Genomic DNA, 19,017 nt, shown 5'->3' with positions numbered 1-19,017 from the left:
ATATGCCCCAAATCAATCTTACGAAAACCACAAACGAAAAAACCAATTTTAAATAGAAAATTCATTAATAGCTCATTCACTCCTTATCAGACAAATCTATTCAAAGTACCGATAGAAATCGGACATGCCATTTGTTAAATGAATGGTCACTAAACATAAATTTTATTTAAAACTGAGACTTTTTTTGAATTATTCATACTTTCGCAATTTTTCATTTTTTTATAAAAATTGTTACCGGGACCCCGTTAAAGTTTCCTGCAGTGTTGAAGGAGTTCTGAAACAAGAATAAAGTTTTTGTAAATTATCAAAATATAGGTTTTTCTCATCCATTTAGGAATAATTTCAAATTATAATATATTATACTATGTATCATCCATTTAGGAATAATTTCAAATTATAATATATTATACTATGTTGAATTAATTGATATTAAAAAGACATTAGTTCGAATTCATCATGTAATATTCAATTTGTTCTTTCAAGGTTTAAAAAAAAAAATTTTAAATTTTCTTTTTTCAAATTAAATCATATTTTGTGGGAAAAAATAATTGATTTGGTTTACAAAGAAATAATGCCAATTCATTTGTTAGTTTTCCTAACATTATAAAACATAAAAAGACAAAGTTTTTGAAAGGAATGTAAACATGTTTACATTTTATTCAGGAACTGCAGTACATATTATATATTATTCTATAGTATTTGTGGTTTTACTTAAGATATTTTTATATGTTGAAGTCGTATGGTCTTTATAATTGCATTAGAAAGACAGAAGCAAAGAAGATAAGATAAGTTATAACTAAATTTATATAAATATACTGAATCCCGTAAAATTTTGGAATAGGCAGACGACAGTAAAATTCTAATTTTGATTTTAAATGGACACAAAACACAGAAATAATGCTGTGTATATTGATTTTAAATTAAGATTAATTATGTGTCGTCTGCCTAGTCCACTCTTGCATATATTCTCTCCAAATAAAAGTAATATTATCTGGAGACGCTTTAACCCAGAAATTCGGAAACATCGAACGAATTTATAAAATGTCGTCTTGAAAATTTGTCAATGGGTTTTATACTATTATAGCTAAATCTGAGTTATTGTAAAAATAAATAAATAGCCAATATGCGGGAACAGGATTAAAGAGCCCCATATAATTATTTGATTAAAAACATCTGCAGCATTCCATTATCAGTAGGTTTAGGTCTCCGAATTCCTGGATTGTTTAGAACAAGGAAATGAGTTTACAGAATGTGGTTCAGAGAAGGATTAAATGCAAAAACAAATATTTGCGTAAATTTCTCAAATATATAAAACTACGCAAATATTTGTCTTTTTTCCAAGCAGGAGTTGTCATGAGTGTGTGTGTGTTTGCGTGAATACGCAAAATATGCGTATACCTGGGGGGCCTGTTGTGGAGGAGGAGGGAGGTTGGAGGGATTGAAACTTGGAGGTGGACGCTGAAATGCGTAACTTTAAAGAAGGTGAAATTCGTAATTTTATATGAAATTTTAGTGCTTAACTTTAGATGGAGGTGAAGCATTGGGTTCAAATGGAGGTGAAGTTTTTACTGGAGGTGAACTACGTACATGGTTTAAATGGAGGTGAAGGGTTTAGTTTACTGGAGGTGAACTACGTACATGGTTTAAATGGAGGTGAAGTGTTTACTGGAGGTGAACTACGTACATAGTTTAAATGGAGGTGAAGTGTTTACTGGAGGTGAACTACGTACATGGTTTAAATGGAGGTGAAGTGTTTAGTTTACTGGAGGTGAACTACGTACATGGTTTAAATGGAGGTGAAGGGTTTAGTTTACTGGAGGTGAACTACGTGATTTAAGTGAAGGTTTTGTGCTTACATTGAATGAAGGTGAAGTGCATAGTGTAAATGGAGGTAAATGCAGGTGAGGCACTTCATTGAAATGGAGGTGAACTACTTAGTTTAAATGGAGGTGAAGTGTTAAGTTCAAATGGAGTTGAACTGAAATTCTTAATTCAATTTGGAGTCGAATTCTTCGTTCAATAGATGAATAGATGAATAGGTAAATGAAAGGATGAATGCAATAAATAAATGCAAAAATGAATGAAAGGGTGCAGATTGCAGATTGCAGATTGCAGATTGTAGATTGCAGAATGGGAAGAAAGGATGAAAAGAAGAATGAATAGATGAATTAATTAGGATACAGAAAGGAATGAATAAATGAATACATGAAAATGAATAAATAAATATTTAAATCTAACCTGCTGAAACTGTACTGCAGGCTGAACCCTAAATAAAAAAAAATTAGAAATGTTTTTAATTATCAATTATATAAATTTGGAAAATTAATACACTTGAAAAATTAATAAAACAGCTTTTAAGATACGCAAATTTTAATGTGATCATTTTTTGCAAAACGCCCTCTAGAGTATGAGAACAGCAAATTTATTCTGTTCATATTAGAAAATTAAAATTTAAAACACTTTTGTTCTTTTCAATAGCTCTTTAATTATCTATTAATGCAACTGCATTGAGTTTATTGGCCAGGATTAATATTCAAGATTTTTAATCACAGAGGTAGTGAGCCATTAAAAATCTTAAATTTAACCGAAACCAAACAAAAAAGTAAAACTCACAACAAAAAACACAAGACACATAAATTTATTCAATTCAAGTTTCATGTTACTAATTTGCCTCAGAACAAATAAGTAACTTTTTATACCCAAGATCATGAAATTGCGATATAAAAATTGAATAATAGAGGTGTTATGCTTGAGAGATTGAGAATTTTAATCTTTCTTGCAATCATTTTTAGTTTTACGTAAGCTTTGTAATCCCTTTAAAGAGTTACGTATAAACAATATTAGTTATAAATATTACAATCTTATTTTAATATTAAAATCAAATATTTTTAAAAAAAAGTAATTCTTACTGGACTGGAGCAGGGGGAGGAGGGGCGGGGGCAGTGATAGGAAGTTCAGGAAGTGAATCAATATCTGAAAAAAAATTAAATAAAATTTTATTTTATTGTTTTCTTTATCCTGATTAAAATATTAAACGTGAAAACATAGATTGCTGTCAATTGGAATAATGAATTTAATTAATGATAATAATAAAAATAATAATAATAATAGTAATAATAATAATAATTGTAATAATAATAATAATAATAATAATTTGTGAAGAAACAATCTCAAGAACTGACGAGGGTCAACCCAGACCGAAATATATTTTCAATAAATGTGGANTGATAATGATGATAATGATGATAATGATGATAATGATGATAATGATGATAATGATGATAATGATGATAATGATGATAATGATGATAATGATGATAATGATGATAATGATGATAATGATGATAATGATGATAATGATGATAATGATGATAATGATGATAATGATGATAATGATGATAATGATGATAATGATGAAAATAATGATAATAATAATAAGGATGATGATAATAATGATGATAATAATGATACTAAGAACATTAAAAGTAATATAATTACCGATATTATTGTCAGCTGTTATTGGTCCTTCCTTCTCTCCCTCGTAATTATCTGGCTGTGGTTTACCAATTCTAAAATAAATAATAAAAGAATTTTTTATTATTTAACTGATTAAAAATGGGCCCGGTACTTGAATGTTTTTACAGTGCTTTGCCACAAAATCTGATTTTTTAATTCCTATATCTTTGCAATCTAATGATTTATGTTAGATCAAATAATTTAAGTTTTAAATATCAAAGGCTGGCACTATCAGGTTGCAAAGAAATATGGATTAGAAAATGTGGCAACGACTCATTTTTTTAACGTAAAATCAGTAAAATTGAGAAAAATACTAGGATTTTTGATCAAAAATAACATTGCTTGTTCGAAAAATAATGTTCAAAGGATATAAGGAGAAGAAGAGGATATATCATAAAATAATGTGTACGGTAGGTTTTTTCAACAATATATTTCAATCTTTTAATATTATAAAACTCTATTTTCCGTGAATTTAAATTTGTTTTTATCTTTTGATATCTTTTAGTAATGATAAATTTGTAACCTTCATTTATACTTTGCTATCTGCATCGATAAATATATTGATTCAGTTGTCAAGGTCTAGCGTTTAATCATAGAAATGTATTAATCCCTCCCCCCCCCCTCTCCATCATCACATTGCACGCACGCACCCCTGACCCTTTAGTAAAAGTAAATTCAACCTAAAGTCTGATCGCGTTTGTTTAACAATATTTTAAATGTTTCTATTAATTGATTAATTTTAGTTTGTTATTCATATTTCCTAAATAAGTTCAAACAAATAAAAATTAATAATAAATTGGATAACTCTTAAAATAACTGTGAATTTGATAATCTGGAAAACAACCAAAAATAATTAATTATTGTCTCAATACGAAAATGAAATTTTACTTCTGTGTTCTATTTTACCGTTACAAAAAATACAAAAATAAATATTTTGAAATTGTTTTTGTCACTTTTTATCCAAAGTATGGAAGTTAAAATTGAGTCTTTGTCACAAACGCTTATTTTCTTATCTCTATATCATTGCAACCCGATGTTGTAGACCTTAGATATGTCAAACAATGAATTCTGTTAGATCATAAAATCTTTGTTTAAAATATCACAGGTTTACGCCATCAGGTTGCAGGGATATAGGGATGAGAAAAATTGATTAGTGGCAAAGACTCAATTTCTTTGAAGAAGAAACAAATTTTACTTTTTGTTTTATTTATTAAGAACTCTCCGAAATTAGATGAAATAATAAACTTGAACCAGTTTTGTACTGAAAAAAAGAAGGCAAGTGCACTTTTTATCCGTATACGCTACCCGCTAAACGACCAAAGCTTATCTAAATATAACAATAAAAAAATTGAGTTGTATCTCTTTCAATAAAAATAATATTAATGAAATGATTTTAAAAAATAAGAATATCATGGTTTTGCAGAAACTAAAGAATTTAAGAAATTAATAAATTTCGCATAGTAGTCTCTAAAGCATAATCACTAAAACCGTTTTTTCTTTCTAGTGGAAAAAAGTGTTAACCTTACTCTCCGGTGTTGCTCCAGAACAGTCCCTTTAATTGATCTAAAATCTGTTAAACTTACTCTCCGGTGTTGCTCCAGAATAGTGCTTTTAATTGATCTAGAATCTGTTAAACTTACTCTCCGGTGTTGCTCCAGAATGCTTGAGGATCAGGACGATCTGTAGAAGGAATACGGGCATTACTGGCTCCTGCCCAGAACCACCCATTCACAATGATTGGCTAAAAATATTAAAATTTAAATATAAATTAATATTCTATTTAATATGAACTCTAGCCCCCTCCCATTTGAAGATATACCCGCACTTGTAAACGTTAGTTTAGATTAGAATAGATAAATAGCCACTGAGGCTCGAATTTTCTTGAAGGAGCGGGGGGTCTAGGCGCGTTTTTTTTTATTTTACCTAAGATTTGTTTAAAATCCTAACCGCCCTTACCCTCCCCCTTAATTTCAAGACAATTTAAAGAAAATTAATACCCCTTTCACAATAATAGACTAAAGAATATTTATATACACTTTTTACGTTTTTAAATCCTCCCCCCCCCCCTCCCACTTCTGTATTATCTATTTTTATCAACCTGCAAATGTGCTCCATCACATCCCTTATTCTGGAAGTTCTTCCACTTGTCCAGATACTGGAAATATTATCTAAACAAAAAAATAATCGTTGTTCGAAATATTGAAGAAAACACGAAGATTTTGATAGAATTCTTACGTATCAATCTGATATAATTGGCTATCAATTTGTTAGTATTGCAAAACAAATATTTTGATTAGGGAACTCGAGAGAACCACGGGAATGTTCTTAACTTTGTTTTGAGGTCTTAAATTGAGTGGGGTTTATAAGGAAAAATAGCCATAGTCGTAATTCACGACAAAGCGCGGGTAAACGGTGGGACTAAAAATGACTACCCTGGCCAACGCTAGTCATTAATAAAACTTTTATATATCCCCATCCGGGCACATAACACTTTGATAATTAAAATTAATAAGATTTTCATATTTTTCAATTTAAACTTTTAGGTATGTTTATCAAACTGATAGACTCAAATATAGCAAACTTTTTATATGAATAATTATACCAATCTTTTATTTTTTTTTATTTTGATACAAATAGAGAAAAACATTTTAAAAATAATATTTTTCAAAGACAAATCAAATTATGAACATAATTAAATATTCACCATCTATATATAAATTTGGCTTGTCTGTCTGTTTGTCTGTTTGTTTGTATCCAATAAACGTCAAAACGGCTGAACCGATCGGGTCCAATTTTTTTGTGGGACCTCACGTGACCACAGGGAAGGTTTATGAATGATCAAAATTTTAAATATTTGTCTCCACCAAAATTCGATCATCATTAAATTTTTGAAAATTTTGAAAATCCGCAAAATTTTTTGTGAAAATCCGCGAATTATTTTTGTTTTGTTTTACGATGTACAGAAAGAGAACATGTTCACAATTAATTTAGAAAATGGGCGCGAAGCGCCCTCTATGGCTAGTAAAGATTATATCACGACACATACTTTGTGCAGACATAAAACTTATTTTAATGTTAAAGGTTAATATCTTCTTTATCCTTGAATTTAAAATTTCCCTATGCAGATCTAATTAAAGCAGTTTTTACGACGAGTTCAACCGGAGACTTGAATGTCACAAAAACCAGTATCGTAACTTTGGGTATTAATGATATACTCTCTATCTATATATCTATCTATCTATCTATCTATCTATCTATCTACCTTGTCTAAATATCTCCTCGAACATCTTGTACTCCCCCGGGGTGTCGAAGCTGACAAGGTCCATGCATCTGTCCCGGCAAAAGTTTCTCCCGTTGAACCAGTCCCAGTCCTAGCATAGAACACAACAATTTTAAAGCAAAGGAATTTAGTTTTTGCCTCAAAATCAAATTTTCTAATCCCTATATCTTTGCAACCTGATCGTATAGACCTTTGCTATTTCAAACTTACACTATTTCATCAGGTCTACGAAATCTGGTTGCAAAGAACTGAGTATTTAAAACATCTGAAATTTTGGCAAAAACTCAATTTCTTTCATTTTAGATTCAAACATTTTCAATCGTTATTCTCATTTTAAATGGAATAAAAAAATTGTTTGCAATTTTTAATTTGCAACTAAATATGTCTTAAGCGTCAAATTGATACTGGATCTACAACTCTGGAAGGTCACTCATTTTATACCAAAATTATTTGCAAAAATGTCCAGAATCTAGATTGAAGTGAATCAAGGCCTTGCAAGGATTGGATTTTTTCCGAGATGAGTTTTGTAATTTTTTCAACCCTATATCTATGCAACCTGATAGCGTTTACCTATGGACTAACCAGAGTGAGAAGCATTCGGTTTCTTTTATTGGAAATCAAACGTGTTTTGGTCTATAATTCAACAATCTTTAAACTTAAGATTTATTTATTTTATTGTCAAATTTTGATCGAAAGTCACAGCTTTCCGAAATATTGACAGAACCGTTAAATCCACGTGGTTTATCCTTGATATTTCAAAGAAACGCTTGCTCTTGCATATTTTACAATTTGAAATTAAAGGTCTTTGACATTTTATATTAAAGGATATATGTTTATAAAATATGATTTTGAAAACTGATAACTTTAAATTGTGGTTTCTCTACAAAAGTGACTTGCGCATTCTTATTGCAAGAAAACATGTAAGAATTATCATAATTTGTTAATGGAAAGAACGTTTTTTTTATAAAAAAGTGTAAATATTTAAATCTCACAATTACCTCAAATTTATGCCAAGGTTCTCTCCAGGAAAGAAAATAGTTGTGATTTCCAACTTTCATGTGGGATTTCCCTAGAATAGAACAGAATAGAATAGAATAGAATAGAATAGAATAGAATAGAATAGAATAGAATAGAATAGAATAGAATAGAATAGAATAGAATAGAATATAGAATAAAATAGAATAGAATAGAATAGAATAGAATAGAATAGAATAGAATAGAATAGAATAGAATAGAATAGAATAAAATAGAATAGAATAGAAAAGAATAGAATGGAAATTGTAAAAAAAAAAAATATATAAAAAATCCTACTTTTCATGCATTCGTCAAGAACAGGTCTATTAAGCAGAGGTTTGCCATCAGGTCCAATCCTGAAATTGATTTATTAATCGAATTGATGAATGCTTTAAATTATTTTATTATTTTAATTCTTATTATCATTTTTATCAACTGAAAACTAACTAAAAAAGAAACTAAGAATTGTTAAAAAAAGATGAGTGAAGATGTTTGATTTTTACGTACTTTAATTTGAAATAATTGGTTTTATGATTACAATAACAATATTTTTAATCTTATTAATGAATTGGTTAAGCACAAAATTGAGTATAGTGAATTAGTTTTGGGTTTTGAAAGAAAATTCGAACTATACACTTTTGATTAACTAATTTGATTGATTAACATAGGTAGATAGATATGTACCTGGCAGGCCGCTGGGCTAGAGCGCCGGTCACTAGAAGAGCCAGAATACTCTTCATTCTGAAATTATTATTATATTTGATAATAAAAAAAATAATGCAATTATATATAATACCCTGTTAAGGCCTAAGGAAACCTGATACTAATTTAAGACTTGATCTTTGGGATTTAAGTTTTAACGAGTTTTCCACATTTATAACCGGTTTAATATTGTATTTGGCGGATTTTCATGGCTAAAATTGGGATTCCTGGGTTTGATTAGAATAAGACTTAACAATTCTCAACTAAAACCATCCAAGGTCAATTTATATTTTTATTGGGCTGTCGCTCATGTTACACAAGTTGTCATCATCTAATTCATCATACAATTGATTACAAAAACATTTGTAAATTGAAAATGCGGGTTTTTGTCGATAATGTTAATTTCACGAAACTCACTGTTTTGCAAACTCAGTCAATCATAAACTTGCAAAATTATTGAAACAATGCGAGTTTGGAAATCGAAGGAATATAAAACAAAACCTCTTCCCCCCCCCCCCCTTCTAACCCTTTTTACCCCCCCTCCCTCTAACCCTTCTCCTAATTTATTCTTCCTCTTTCATGTTCTGAATTGTCATATTCTTTTACAAAAAAAAATTTCACAGTAACTGACCAAATAAAATAAAATATATTTGCATATCTATCTATTCAAACATACTGTTCACTTGGTTGAATTTTAATTTAAATATTTATATTAGATATTTGATGATCTCAATTAAAAGATTTTTTCTGTTCAAGTATGGTTTAGATATCCAATTTTTTGTTATTAAAACCTGTTTATATTAACTTGTGGCTTCTCTGCAAAAGGGAATTTTTTTAATGGAGAAGAGGTTTTAAACACTTTACAAGCCAAAAAAAACTACATTATCTTCAACACTTTTTTACAGATTAAGTTTTTAAAGCTTCCGTTGCTTAACGTCTATGTTTTGTTTTGGCTGTTTACAGGGTCTGTCGATGACTTAGATGACTTAGATGACATCTCTTAACTATTTTTGCTAAGATTTACTTTCAAATAAAAGGCAACTAAAAATCCGTTTACAGTTCCTTTTAAAAATTCAAATATGCCCAATGCACCAAAGTGCAACATGTCAAAGTGCAGGTATTTCCTGTCAACAATATTATCTTCATGTATATTTAAGGCAAATGCAATATTCATGCAGTATGCATGCAGTATGCATACTCATTGCAGGAATGCTGAACACATGTATTTCCTATACCCAGACCCCCACCCCCTTGAATATTTCCTCTCTTCCCCCCCTCCCCTTGCCCCTCCAACGAATGATGTTGCAAGCATAGAAACTCTAGCAGAAGGAATAGTACAAACTTAATCAGTGGCGTATTCCGGGGGGGCAGTAGTCCTCTTGCCCCCCCTGGGAGTTCCAGGGGGGGCAAGAGGACTTTTAACTTGGATACTTTTAACTAAATTATATAAATGTCGTCTTACTTAGCAGACTTGGCCTTACACCCTACAAGGCTGTCTGAGCTCTCTACTGAAAAAAATCATTGAAATGTTTGTGCAAGCAAATCCCAGAAAATTGAAGCTTAAAAGAGTTAGTGAATATGTAGATGGAGTAAATTCTATCTAAAAATGTCAGAAGAAATTTCGTTTATTAATAAAAATATAATTTTTTAATGCTGCTGTGATTATTGATTTAGTTAGCTGTGATGGAGTTAAGTGATAAATTTATAAAGTTAAAAGGTTAAAGTTAGTTTTTCGAGCAAAGGAATAATTTTTAGACTCTATAAGGTTAGTAACCACCCAAAAATGTAGCCTTTTTGGTGTATTTTTATGGTGTTAATTGACTTTTTAAACAAAACAATGCCCCCCCCCTGGCTAAAATCCTGAATACGCCACTGAACTTAATTGTACTGCAATGTTGACATTCTTCCTGTACAATTAACAGAACTGGCAAGTTTATAATTGAGTTGATAGATCAATGATTAAAATAATTTAAACCACAGTTCAACAATTATTTAATTTTTGCGATAAAGTTTGAAAGATTTAATAATTTCAGCAAAAATATATAACTTATTAGCTACAAACCCTTCAAAGCTTTTCCAAAATTACAATTGTTTAAATATTATCATAATAATCATTCAAAAAAATTGAAATTCACTAATTTTAGTTAAAAGTCTGGTTGAAAAGAAATATAAACTTTCTAAATTATGTTTTTTCATTGTTTAAAAAGCAAAGTTGCTATAATTAAAAGGCTTGTCAACCTAATTTAAAAATTCAAACTTTTCGGATTTAAGAAAATCCGCAAGTGAGCTGAGTTTTTTCCACAAACTCAGATTTTTTTAATCCTTATATCTTTGCAACCCGATGTCTTCACTATCAGGTAGCAAAGATATGGGGATTAGAAATTTTTTTGGCAAAAACTAAATTCCTTTTCCATGTAGTTGTGCCTTATCACAAATCCTCGAAAGCCTAGGGTGAAGTATTTTCTTTCTTATTCGTTTGAACCCTTCATTAAAAAAATCGAAATTAAAAATATCTGTGTGAAGAACCGCTCCGACCGACGGTAAACTGTACACTACACTTAATCCTAGAGTTAGACCTCAGGCTAACGTCTTTACACTCAACCCCTTAATTAGTCCTCCGAATCTTTCTTGAACCTGCTAAACCTGCCCCCCCGCCTTCTTTCTGAATCCTGATTTCCCCCTCCCCTCCTGGTAAATAAAACTCAAGAAATAATACGTCCTTGGCCTCTTGACATTGAATCCGTGAAGTTTATTTAAACATAAAACCTGAGTACCTAGTGAGGAATAAAATTCTTCATTTTCTTATCCATTATTTCCAAGGAGTATAGAATATAGGGGAGAAGGAATCGACCGGGCCCGCCCTACCATTTGATTATACATGCTTCGCAGGCGGTACTTGAACTGATGTACACTGCGTACATTTATTCAGAATAGGTTACATTATGCATTAAACAGGGTAAAAATTAGGCTGAATAACGCGAACCTATACATTTATTCAGAATAGGTTACATTATGCATTAAACAGGGTAAAAATTAGGCTGAATAACGCGAACCTATACATTTATTCAGAATAGGTTACTTTATGCATTAAACAGGGTAAAAATTAGGCTGAATAACGCGAACCTATACATTTTTTGGGATGCAAAAAAGTTGGTTTTATTTAATATGGTATTGTAAAAAACATATTTTAAAAAAATTAAAAGACGACCTTTTAAAAATAATTCAAATGAAGAACCCCGTCTGCAAAACATCATAATCATATGAAAGGGCGGGCCGGGTCTATTCCATCTTCCTTATATTCCATGCTCCTAGATTATTAACCTATCCAAAATTGCAAAAATGCTCCAACGCATTTAGAAAAATCCGCACATTTTCATTTTTTATTTTTAACTTCCAAAGCTGTTTATGTTACACCACAGGTTGCAAAAAAGTGCTAAAGGCTTTAGCTAGAATAGACTAGGGAGCAGAGTTCTACGGCTAGGATAGAAATAGGAGTGACATGAAGCAAATATAACTTTAAATGATTAGGTGTATAGGTGGCATAGGCTTGAGCTAGAATAGACTAGGGAGCAGAGTTCTGCGGCTAGGATAGAAATAGGAGTGACATGAAGCAAATATAACTTTAAATGATTTAGGTGTATAGGTGGCATAGGCTTGAGCTAGACAAATTTGGTTAGATTATCAAAAAGATAGGTAAAATGTATATTTGATAGATAGATATATCAGTTGAAACATAGATAGATAAATAGATAGATAGATGGATATATATATAGATAGATAGATAGATAGATAGATAGATAGATAGATAGATAGATAGATAGATAGATAGATAGATAGATAGATAGATAGATAGATAGATAGATAGATAGATAAAAAGATAGATAGATAGATAGATAGATAAATAGATAGATATATAGATAGATAAAAATAGATAGATAGATAGCTCTAGAGGAGAAAGGCCTGTTTCTGCCTTTATGCCTGATACATCTAGAGACCTTGCCCCGAGCCTAAGGTAATCCGTTTATCTATCTATCTTTCTAACTTTCTAGCTGTGTCTATCTATCTTTCTAGCTTTCTAGCTGTGTCTATCTATCTTTTTAGCTTTCTAGCTGTGTCTATCTATCTTTTTAACTTTCTAGCTGTGTCTATCTATCTTTTTAACTTTCTAATTCTTTCTATCTATCTCATTAGATTTCAATCTCTATCTATCAAATTTGATATCTAACTTTCCAGTTATATCTATCATTCTATCTATCTATCTATTATTCTATCCAACTTAATACATTTGTCTATCTATGTATCTCGCTATTGTCTATATCTATCTATCTATCTATCTATCTATCTATCTATCTATCTATCTATCTATATATCTATCTATCTATCATTTTTATAATATTATAAATTATAAAATTTTAGTCGTCCTTTTCTAAGTAAAAAATAAAATAAAAACAACATAATATCTTTTAAAAACGATATCTTTTAAACTTTATCGGATCAAAATTGAAAAAGATTTGGTCATTTTTCTGTTTGAAAATTTTCTTTTTGTCTCCAGAAAATAGTTCTTTTTTGAATGGAACTACAATCCCTGTATACAATTTATAGCTAAATTCTGTCATGTCAAAGATTATGTTTTGGAAAACCCAAATGAGTTTTATTCCAGTGTTTTCCGGAGATAAATACTTGAAAATTCAAGGTTAAATCCATTTAAAACCTCTTCCTGTGATTTTACAAATCAATTCAAAAGAAACGGTCAATAATCATAAACTGAAATATACCGCTTTAAATGTGAATTCAAGCATTCAATAATTATTTATTATCTACTTCCGGAAAAACATGAATGCACAAATATAAAAAAAAATGTTTAAAAAATGATATTTAATCTTAAAAATATTAAATTGAATTGTAAGAGAAAAAAGTTCTGAAACATTGTGGAATTATTTTGATATTTTATTAAATCTTTACAAATTGAAGAATAGTTTAAAGAATGATGAAAAGTAGATATTCCAAATTACGATACTGTGTTATAACTCGTTAAACACTCTCAGTGTAGAGTCTTTGCTTTTATAACGTTATTAACATATTTCGTAGAAAAAAATGGGGACGCGACCCCCCTACCCCCTCCCCCCTCGTGCCACACCCTCAGTCTGAGATTTCTCTCTGAGATCATCAACGGAATAGATTTCAAGTTTGAAAGTTTAAGAATTTGGCAGAATTCTTGATCAATTATAATGAATTAGTTGACAGATATGTTAACAGACAGACAGACGAACAGACAAAAATCGACATTGTATTCTAAGCAACAATAATATAGATACTTTTAAAGTAGATTTGTTCCAAATTCTTTTTAAAATATATTTCGGTCTGTGTTGACTCTCGTCAGTTCCAAGGATGTAATGCAAGGAAAGTTATTTCATAAGTGTACGCATCTTTTGTACTGCAGTGTACTGTCTCTGGGCGGTAATGTAAACACAAGATGGATGTTACAGCCTGACATGGGATCCATCTTTCACATAAAAATTCTAAGCAAAAATTTTAGATATTTTTAAAATTCGGTAATGATGATGGACCAAACCTCTTTAGATTAAATAAAGTAGATTTGTTCCAAATTTATTTAAAATATATTTCGGTCTCTGTGGACTATAAAATAACGATCAAAATCGAGAATACAAAATATTAAAATAAGATTTTTCTATCTGAAAAATGCCAACTTAGAATAGTAGTTTCTCTGGTAATGTGATTTGCGGATTTATGAAAAAGAAAAAAAGGAAGGAAATTATCAGAATTTTACACATTTCCAGTCCAACAACGATACCTCCCATAATAATGCTTAAATGATTTTTAATCGAAAATTGTCCAGCTTTTAGATTTTATTGATTATTTTAAAGCTTTCTATAATATTTTAACACCCTCTACAAAGAATGTTTAACTCGTTTACGGGACGCTCGAAATAAAAATATTTACATGACACCCGCGCCGGTCAGAAAAAGTTTTCCAGGTACAGGGACACCCTGTCGGAAAGATTTCCTTGTTTCCGTGACACCCTGTACGGGAATGATTACTGCGGGTGCGTGACCTGAAATCAACCTCTATATAATTACCCATAATCTAACCTAGATAATTTCAAGAACCAATTAAACTAATCAAGAAATAATAATAATAATAATAATAATCTTAATACTTTTGACCAGAAACAAACAAACAGAGCTGCCAACTATGTATTATGCTTCATTTCGATCTTTTGTTAATCTGCAGATTAATTTAATCTTTATTCGATATCCCGCATGGTAATCGTACTCAGTCAGGGTTAAAGCTTTTCGCTTTGATAAGGATCATAACTCGGGAATGTCTGGACCGATTTGCCTCAAATTTTTATTGGGGGCCTAGGAAGAACCACGGAAATGGTTTAGCTTAGTTGAGTGGGTAGACTTTTTAGTTTCCCGGTAAAATCGACCAAGTCCGAGTAAACGGGGGTCCGGGAGTAAACTGGGCAACGCTGGGTTCCCAAGCTAGAATATAATATAAAATACATATACTGCATACAGTTTACCAAGGTTAAGTTAAAGTGCACCCAGCCCACGGAAAAGAATGCATAGTTTTAACTAGCTAGGTGTCCAGGCTTTTATGCAGTAATATTTAGATTAAGGAATTGAGTCTTTGTCACAAACTCTAATTTTTTAATCTTTATATCTTTGTTTCCTGATGGTAGAGATCTTTAATATTTTAAACTTAGATTATTTGCTATGACAAATTTCATAGTTTGAAATATACGGCTTAGGGTTGTAAAGATATTTTTTTATTTTCAAAACAATACTTTTTTCTATTCTAAATTTTAAACATCAGATCTTAAGATTCCGCTGGGTATTACAATTACAAAATAACTCCGGAATTGAACAAAACATTAAAAACAACTAAAAAAGTTATTAAACCTTTTGTAAACCCTACTGAACCCCTAAGGTACCCCTACAGTAACGTTTCTGTACCCTATAGTCCCCTAAAGCGTCCCTAAAGTTTAAGAGAATCGCCACTGATATTCATGAAGAAACCCCCTTTCATGTAATTTACTTTAACATTAAATATCTTACGTACAGCCCAACATTTCATACATTAAAAAACATTTTTTGTAAAATAAAGGTTTGAAAGTGAAGTTTGTTCTCTGAGTCTTAAACTAGAACATCTAAATCACTCAACCTTGTTCTGGCAAAAAAAAAAATAAAGATAGATAATATTAGATAGAAAGTATAGACAGAAAGAAAACATAGATAGATAGACAGGTAGATAAATAGATAGAAACCAAAGATGGATAGATAGATGGATAGATAGATAGATAGATAGATAGAAAGATAGATAGATATATAAAAAGAAAGATAGATATAAAAATAGATAAATATAAAGAAAGCTATAAAGATATTAATGTAGATAGATATAAGATATACAGCTTTCTCACACTTCTCTTAATCTGATTTCAAAGCATGTAGGTAAATCCTTTTCATTTTAAGTTACAAGCCAGTAAATTTAATCTGGACTGAGAAAGGTCCCCCCCCTCCCCCCCCCCATCCCTCCATCTACAAGTTGCACCCCGCACTAAATGGTGAAATTTCTTAACGTGTCTCACCTCGTCTCAGGTCAGCTGTATACTGAGAACTCAGAAACCTTTGGTTATACAACCATCTATCTTTCTATCTATTTATCTTTCTATCTTTCTATCTTTCTTTCTTTCTATCTATATTTCTATCTATCTATTTATCTTTCTATCTATCTATCTATCTATTTATGTATCTAACTATCTATATATCTATCTATTTATCTATCTTTCTTTCTATCTATCTATTTATCTTTCTTTCTATCTACCTATTTATCTATCTATTTATCTATCTATCTATCTAACAATCTATATATCTATCTATTTATCTATCTTTCTTTCTATCTATCTATTTATCTATATTTAAGCTAGCTATTTTTTATTCTTTCTATCAATTTATATTTTTTCCTATCTATTTAGCTATTTAGCTATCTCTGTTTTCTAACAATATATCTATCTATCTATATTTTTATGTAGCTGTCTATCTCTATAACTAACTATATATCTAGCTATTTAGCGTTTCTTTCTATCAATATATCTGTCTATCTATCTATATATCTATATGTCTACCTACCTATCTATTTATCTATCTATCTATCTCTCTATCTTTCGTTCTATCTATCTATCTATCTACAGTGATAACCAGAAAACTCTGGAATAGGAAGTCGACTTTTAAACTCAAGTTTGGACTTTAAATAGCACATTGAACATGAGACACAGCTATTGTGCAATGTAAACAGTCCCATTTTACTTTATAAGTAATTCTATAACTTTTAAGTAAATCTATATTTGCTTTAAACAACACCATCAAATGCACTTCAGAAATGGTATAATCTCGTCTTCTTATTCTACAGTTTTCTGGTTATGACTGTATATGTCTCTCTTTTTATCCGTCTATCTATCTATCTATCTATCTATCTATCTATCTATCTATCTATCTATCTATCTATCTATCTATCTATCTATCTATCTATCTATCTATTTCTCCTCTTCTCTGCACCCGCCCCCTCTCCCACAACACTTGGTTTGGTTGGTTTATTAAGTTTTATTTTGATGATGATTAGAGGGGGTTTACCAGAATATAGTTGTGAAGTAAGAGTTAGAACGACCTCAAAATAACACATTTAAAATACTGACGTTAAAATCTACTAAGATTTCCTAATTAAAGAAGCTTTTAACCAGTGCTACGAAAAAAAATTAAAGTACAGATATCTGCAGCCGGGGTTCAAATGTGGTTGGTTCCATTAAAAATTATATTCAATGTTTCAAGGTTTTAGCCGGCGCTCAATTGAAACCCGGCTTTCGGCAGATTTGAGATACGGCTCAAATTCATTAAATTCGGACTCTGAACTTTTGTGACCAGTGGCCATATTATGCGGGGTAAACTTTGATTGAGGATCAAGTCTTCATCCTCAAAAGTGCCCGCATTCGGTATCAAGCTCAAGCATGCAAGATTAATAGGAGTGCAGAGGAATTCTACGATAAAGTCCCCAACTCTGGTATTATTAGTGAATGTACTATTTTCATATCCATGTGTGGATCAGTGTGAGCTAGGATGAATATGGTTTCCCTTTAAATGAGCTGAGATAATCTGAGTATATAGGGTATATCAACTGTATAGGGTCTATGGACAAATAAGTCCTTGAGCTGTGGAACACTGCACATCCTAGATTAAAGATTAGAGTTGAGGTTTATACAGAGGAGAAATATAGATTATACATCCTTTCTTAGAGATTAGAGTAGAGGTTTATACAGGGGAGAAATATAGATTTTACATTCTAGATTAGAGATTAGAGTATATGTTTATACAGGGGAGAAATATAGATTATACATCCTAGATTAGAGTAGAGGTTTATACAGTAGAGAAATATAGATTATACATCCCAGAGATTAGAGACTAGAATAGAGGTCTAAACAGTGGATAAATGTAGATTATACATCCTAGAGATTAGAGATTAGAGTAGAGGTCTAAACAGTAGAGAAATATAGATTATACATCCTTTATTAGAGATTAGAGTAGAGGCCTAAACAGGGGAGAAATATAGATTATACATCCTTTATTAGAGATTAGAGTAGATTATACATCCCAGAGATTAGAGACTAGAATAGAGGTCTAAACAGTGGAGAAATATAGATTATACATCCTTTATTAGAGATTAGAGTAGAGGCCTAAACAGGGGAGAAATATAGATTATACATCCTTTATTAGAGATTAGAGTAGAGGCCTAAACAGGGGAGAAATATAGATTATGCATCCTTTATTAGAGATTAGAGATTAGAGTAGAGGTTTATACAGGGAAGAAATATAGATTATACATCCTTTATAAGAGATTAGAGTAGAGGTTTATACAGGGGAAAAATATAGATTATACATCCTAGAGATTAGAGATTAGAGTAGAGGTCTAAACAGTAGAGAAATATAGATCACACATCTTAGAGATTAGAGATTAGAGTAGAGGTCTACACTGGTGGATGAGAAATATAGATTTATAATATCGTATAATATGAATATTTTAATATTAAAAAAGTTTAAAGTTTGTAGACTTAAATTTATCTTGATTTAACATTTACTTTTAATATGTTCATTTTTTATTTGTTTTGTATTTTTATTCTTTTTTAAGAAATATCGTGATTTAATTTTTATTACAAAGAAACTGCGTCGATAAAGTTCAGGCAGTGTTTAGTGCATATGTTTAAGGTCGAATTTATGCCTAAATTCAGGCCTAGGCTATAGGCCTGGTATATCCTGGCACCCCGGCGCCTAGATATTGTCGCTCTAGGCACCATGTTTAGAATTGTATTCAGCATTCCCCGCATTCCTTCCACCACAACCCATTAGGATTTCAGAGAAACCGGATTTCGATTTATCAATATATAATTTACAGGGATAATTTTAAATTAAGAATAACGCATTTAATTTAAACGC

The 19,017-nt window shown here is 30.7% G+C and overlaps 1 protein-coding gene across 1 annotated transcript; it reads right to left on the bottom strand.

Moving 5' to 3' along the window:
• Nucleotides 1–3,497: 3,497 nt before the first annotated feature.
• LOC111704461 (uncharacterized) lies at nucleotides 3,498–16,147 on the bottom strand. The gene is made up of 8 exons (XM_023476698.1): nucleotides 16,125–16,147; nucleotides 8,495–8,551; nucleotides 8,108–8,166; nucleotides 7,795–7,865; nucleotides 6,779–6,887; nucleotides 5,615–5,684; nucleotides 5,157–5,257; nucleotides 3,498–3,569 (listed from the first exon to the last, which is right to left on the bottom strand). Exons 2-7 carry the CDS (start codon nucleotides 8,548–8,550, stop codon nucleotides 5,245–5,247), a joined length of 378 nt encoding a protein of 125 aa, XP_023332466.1. The 5' UTR covers nucleotide 8,551; nucleotides 16,125–16,147; the 3' UTR covers nucleotides 3,498–3,569; nucleotides 5,157–5,244.
• Nucleotides 16,148–19,017: the final 2,870 nt, after the last annotated feature.

The sequence above is a fragment of the Eurytemora carolleeae genome, unplaced genomic scaffold (assembly GCF_000591075.1).
Source record: "Eurytemora carolleeae unplaced genomic scaffold, Eaff_2.0 scaffold389, whole genome shotgun sequence".
NCBI classification, from domain to species: Eukaryota; Metazoa; Arthropoda; class Copepoda; order Calanoida; family Temoridae; genus Eurytemora; species Eurytemora carolleeae.
The sequence above is the reverse complement of the archived record's forward strand: the minus strand, read 5'-3'. Positions and strand labels throughout refer to the sequence as shown.

What these genes read in the sequence shown, in the direction of transcription:
- LOC111704461 (XM_023476698.1), bottom strand. Translation starts at nt 8,550, where the DNA reads ATGAAGAGTATTCTGGCTCTTCTAGTGACCGGCGCTCTAGCCCAGCGG. An exon ending in CTAGCCCAGCGGCCTGCCAG is followed by an intron (nt 8,167 to 8,494) that starts GTACATATCTAT and finishes AATCAATTTCAG; the next exon opens with GATTGGACCTGATGGCAAAC. An exon ending in TCTTGACGAATGCATGAAAA is followed by an intron (nt 7,866 to 8,107) that starts GTAGGATTTTTT and finishes GTTCTATTCTAG; the next exon opens with GGAAATCCCACATGAAAGTT.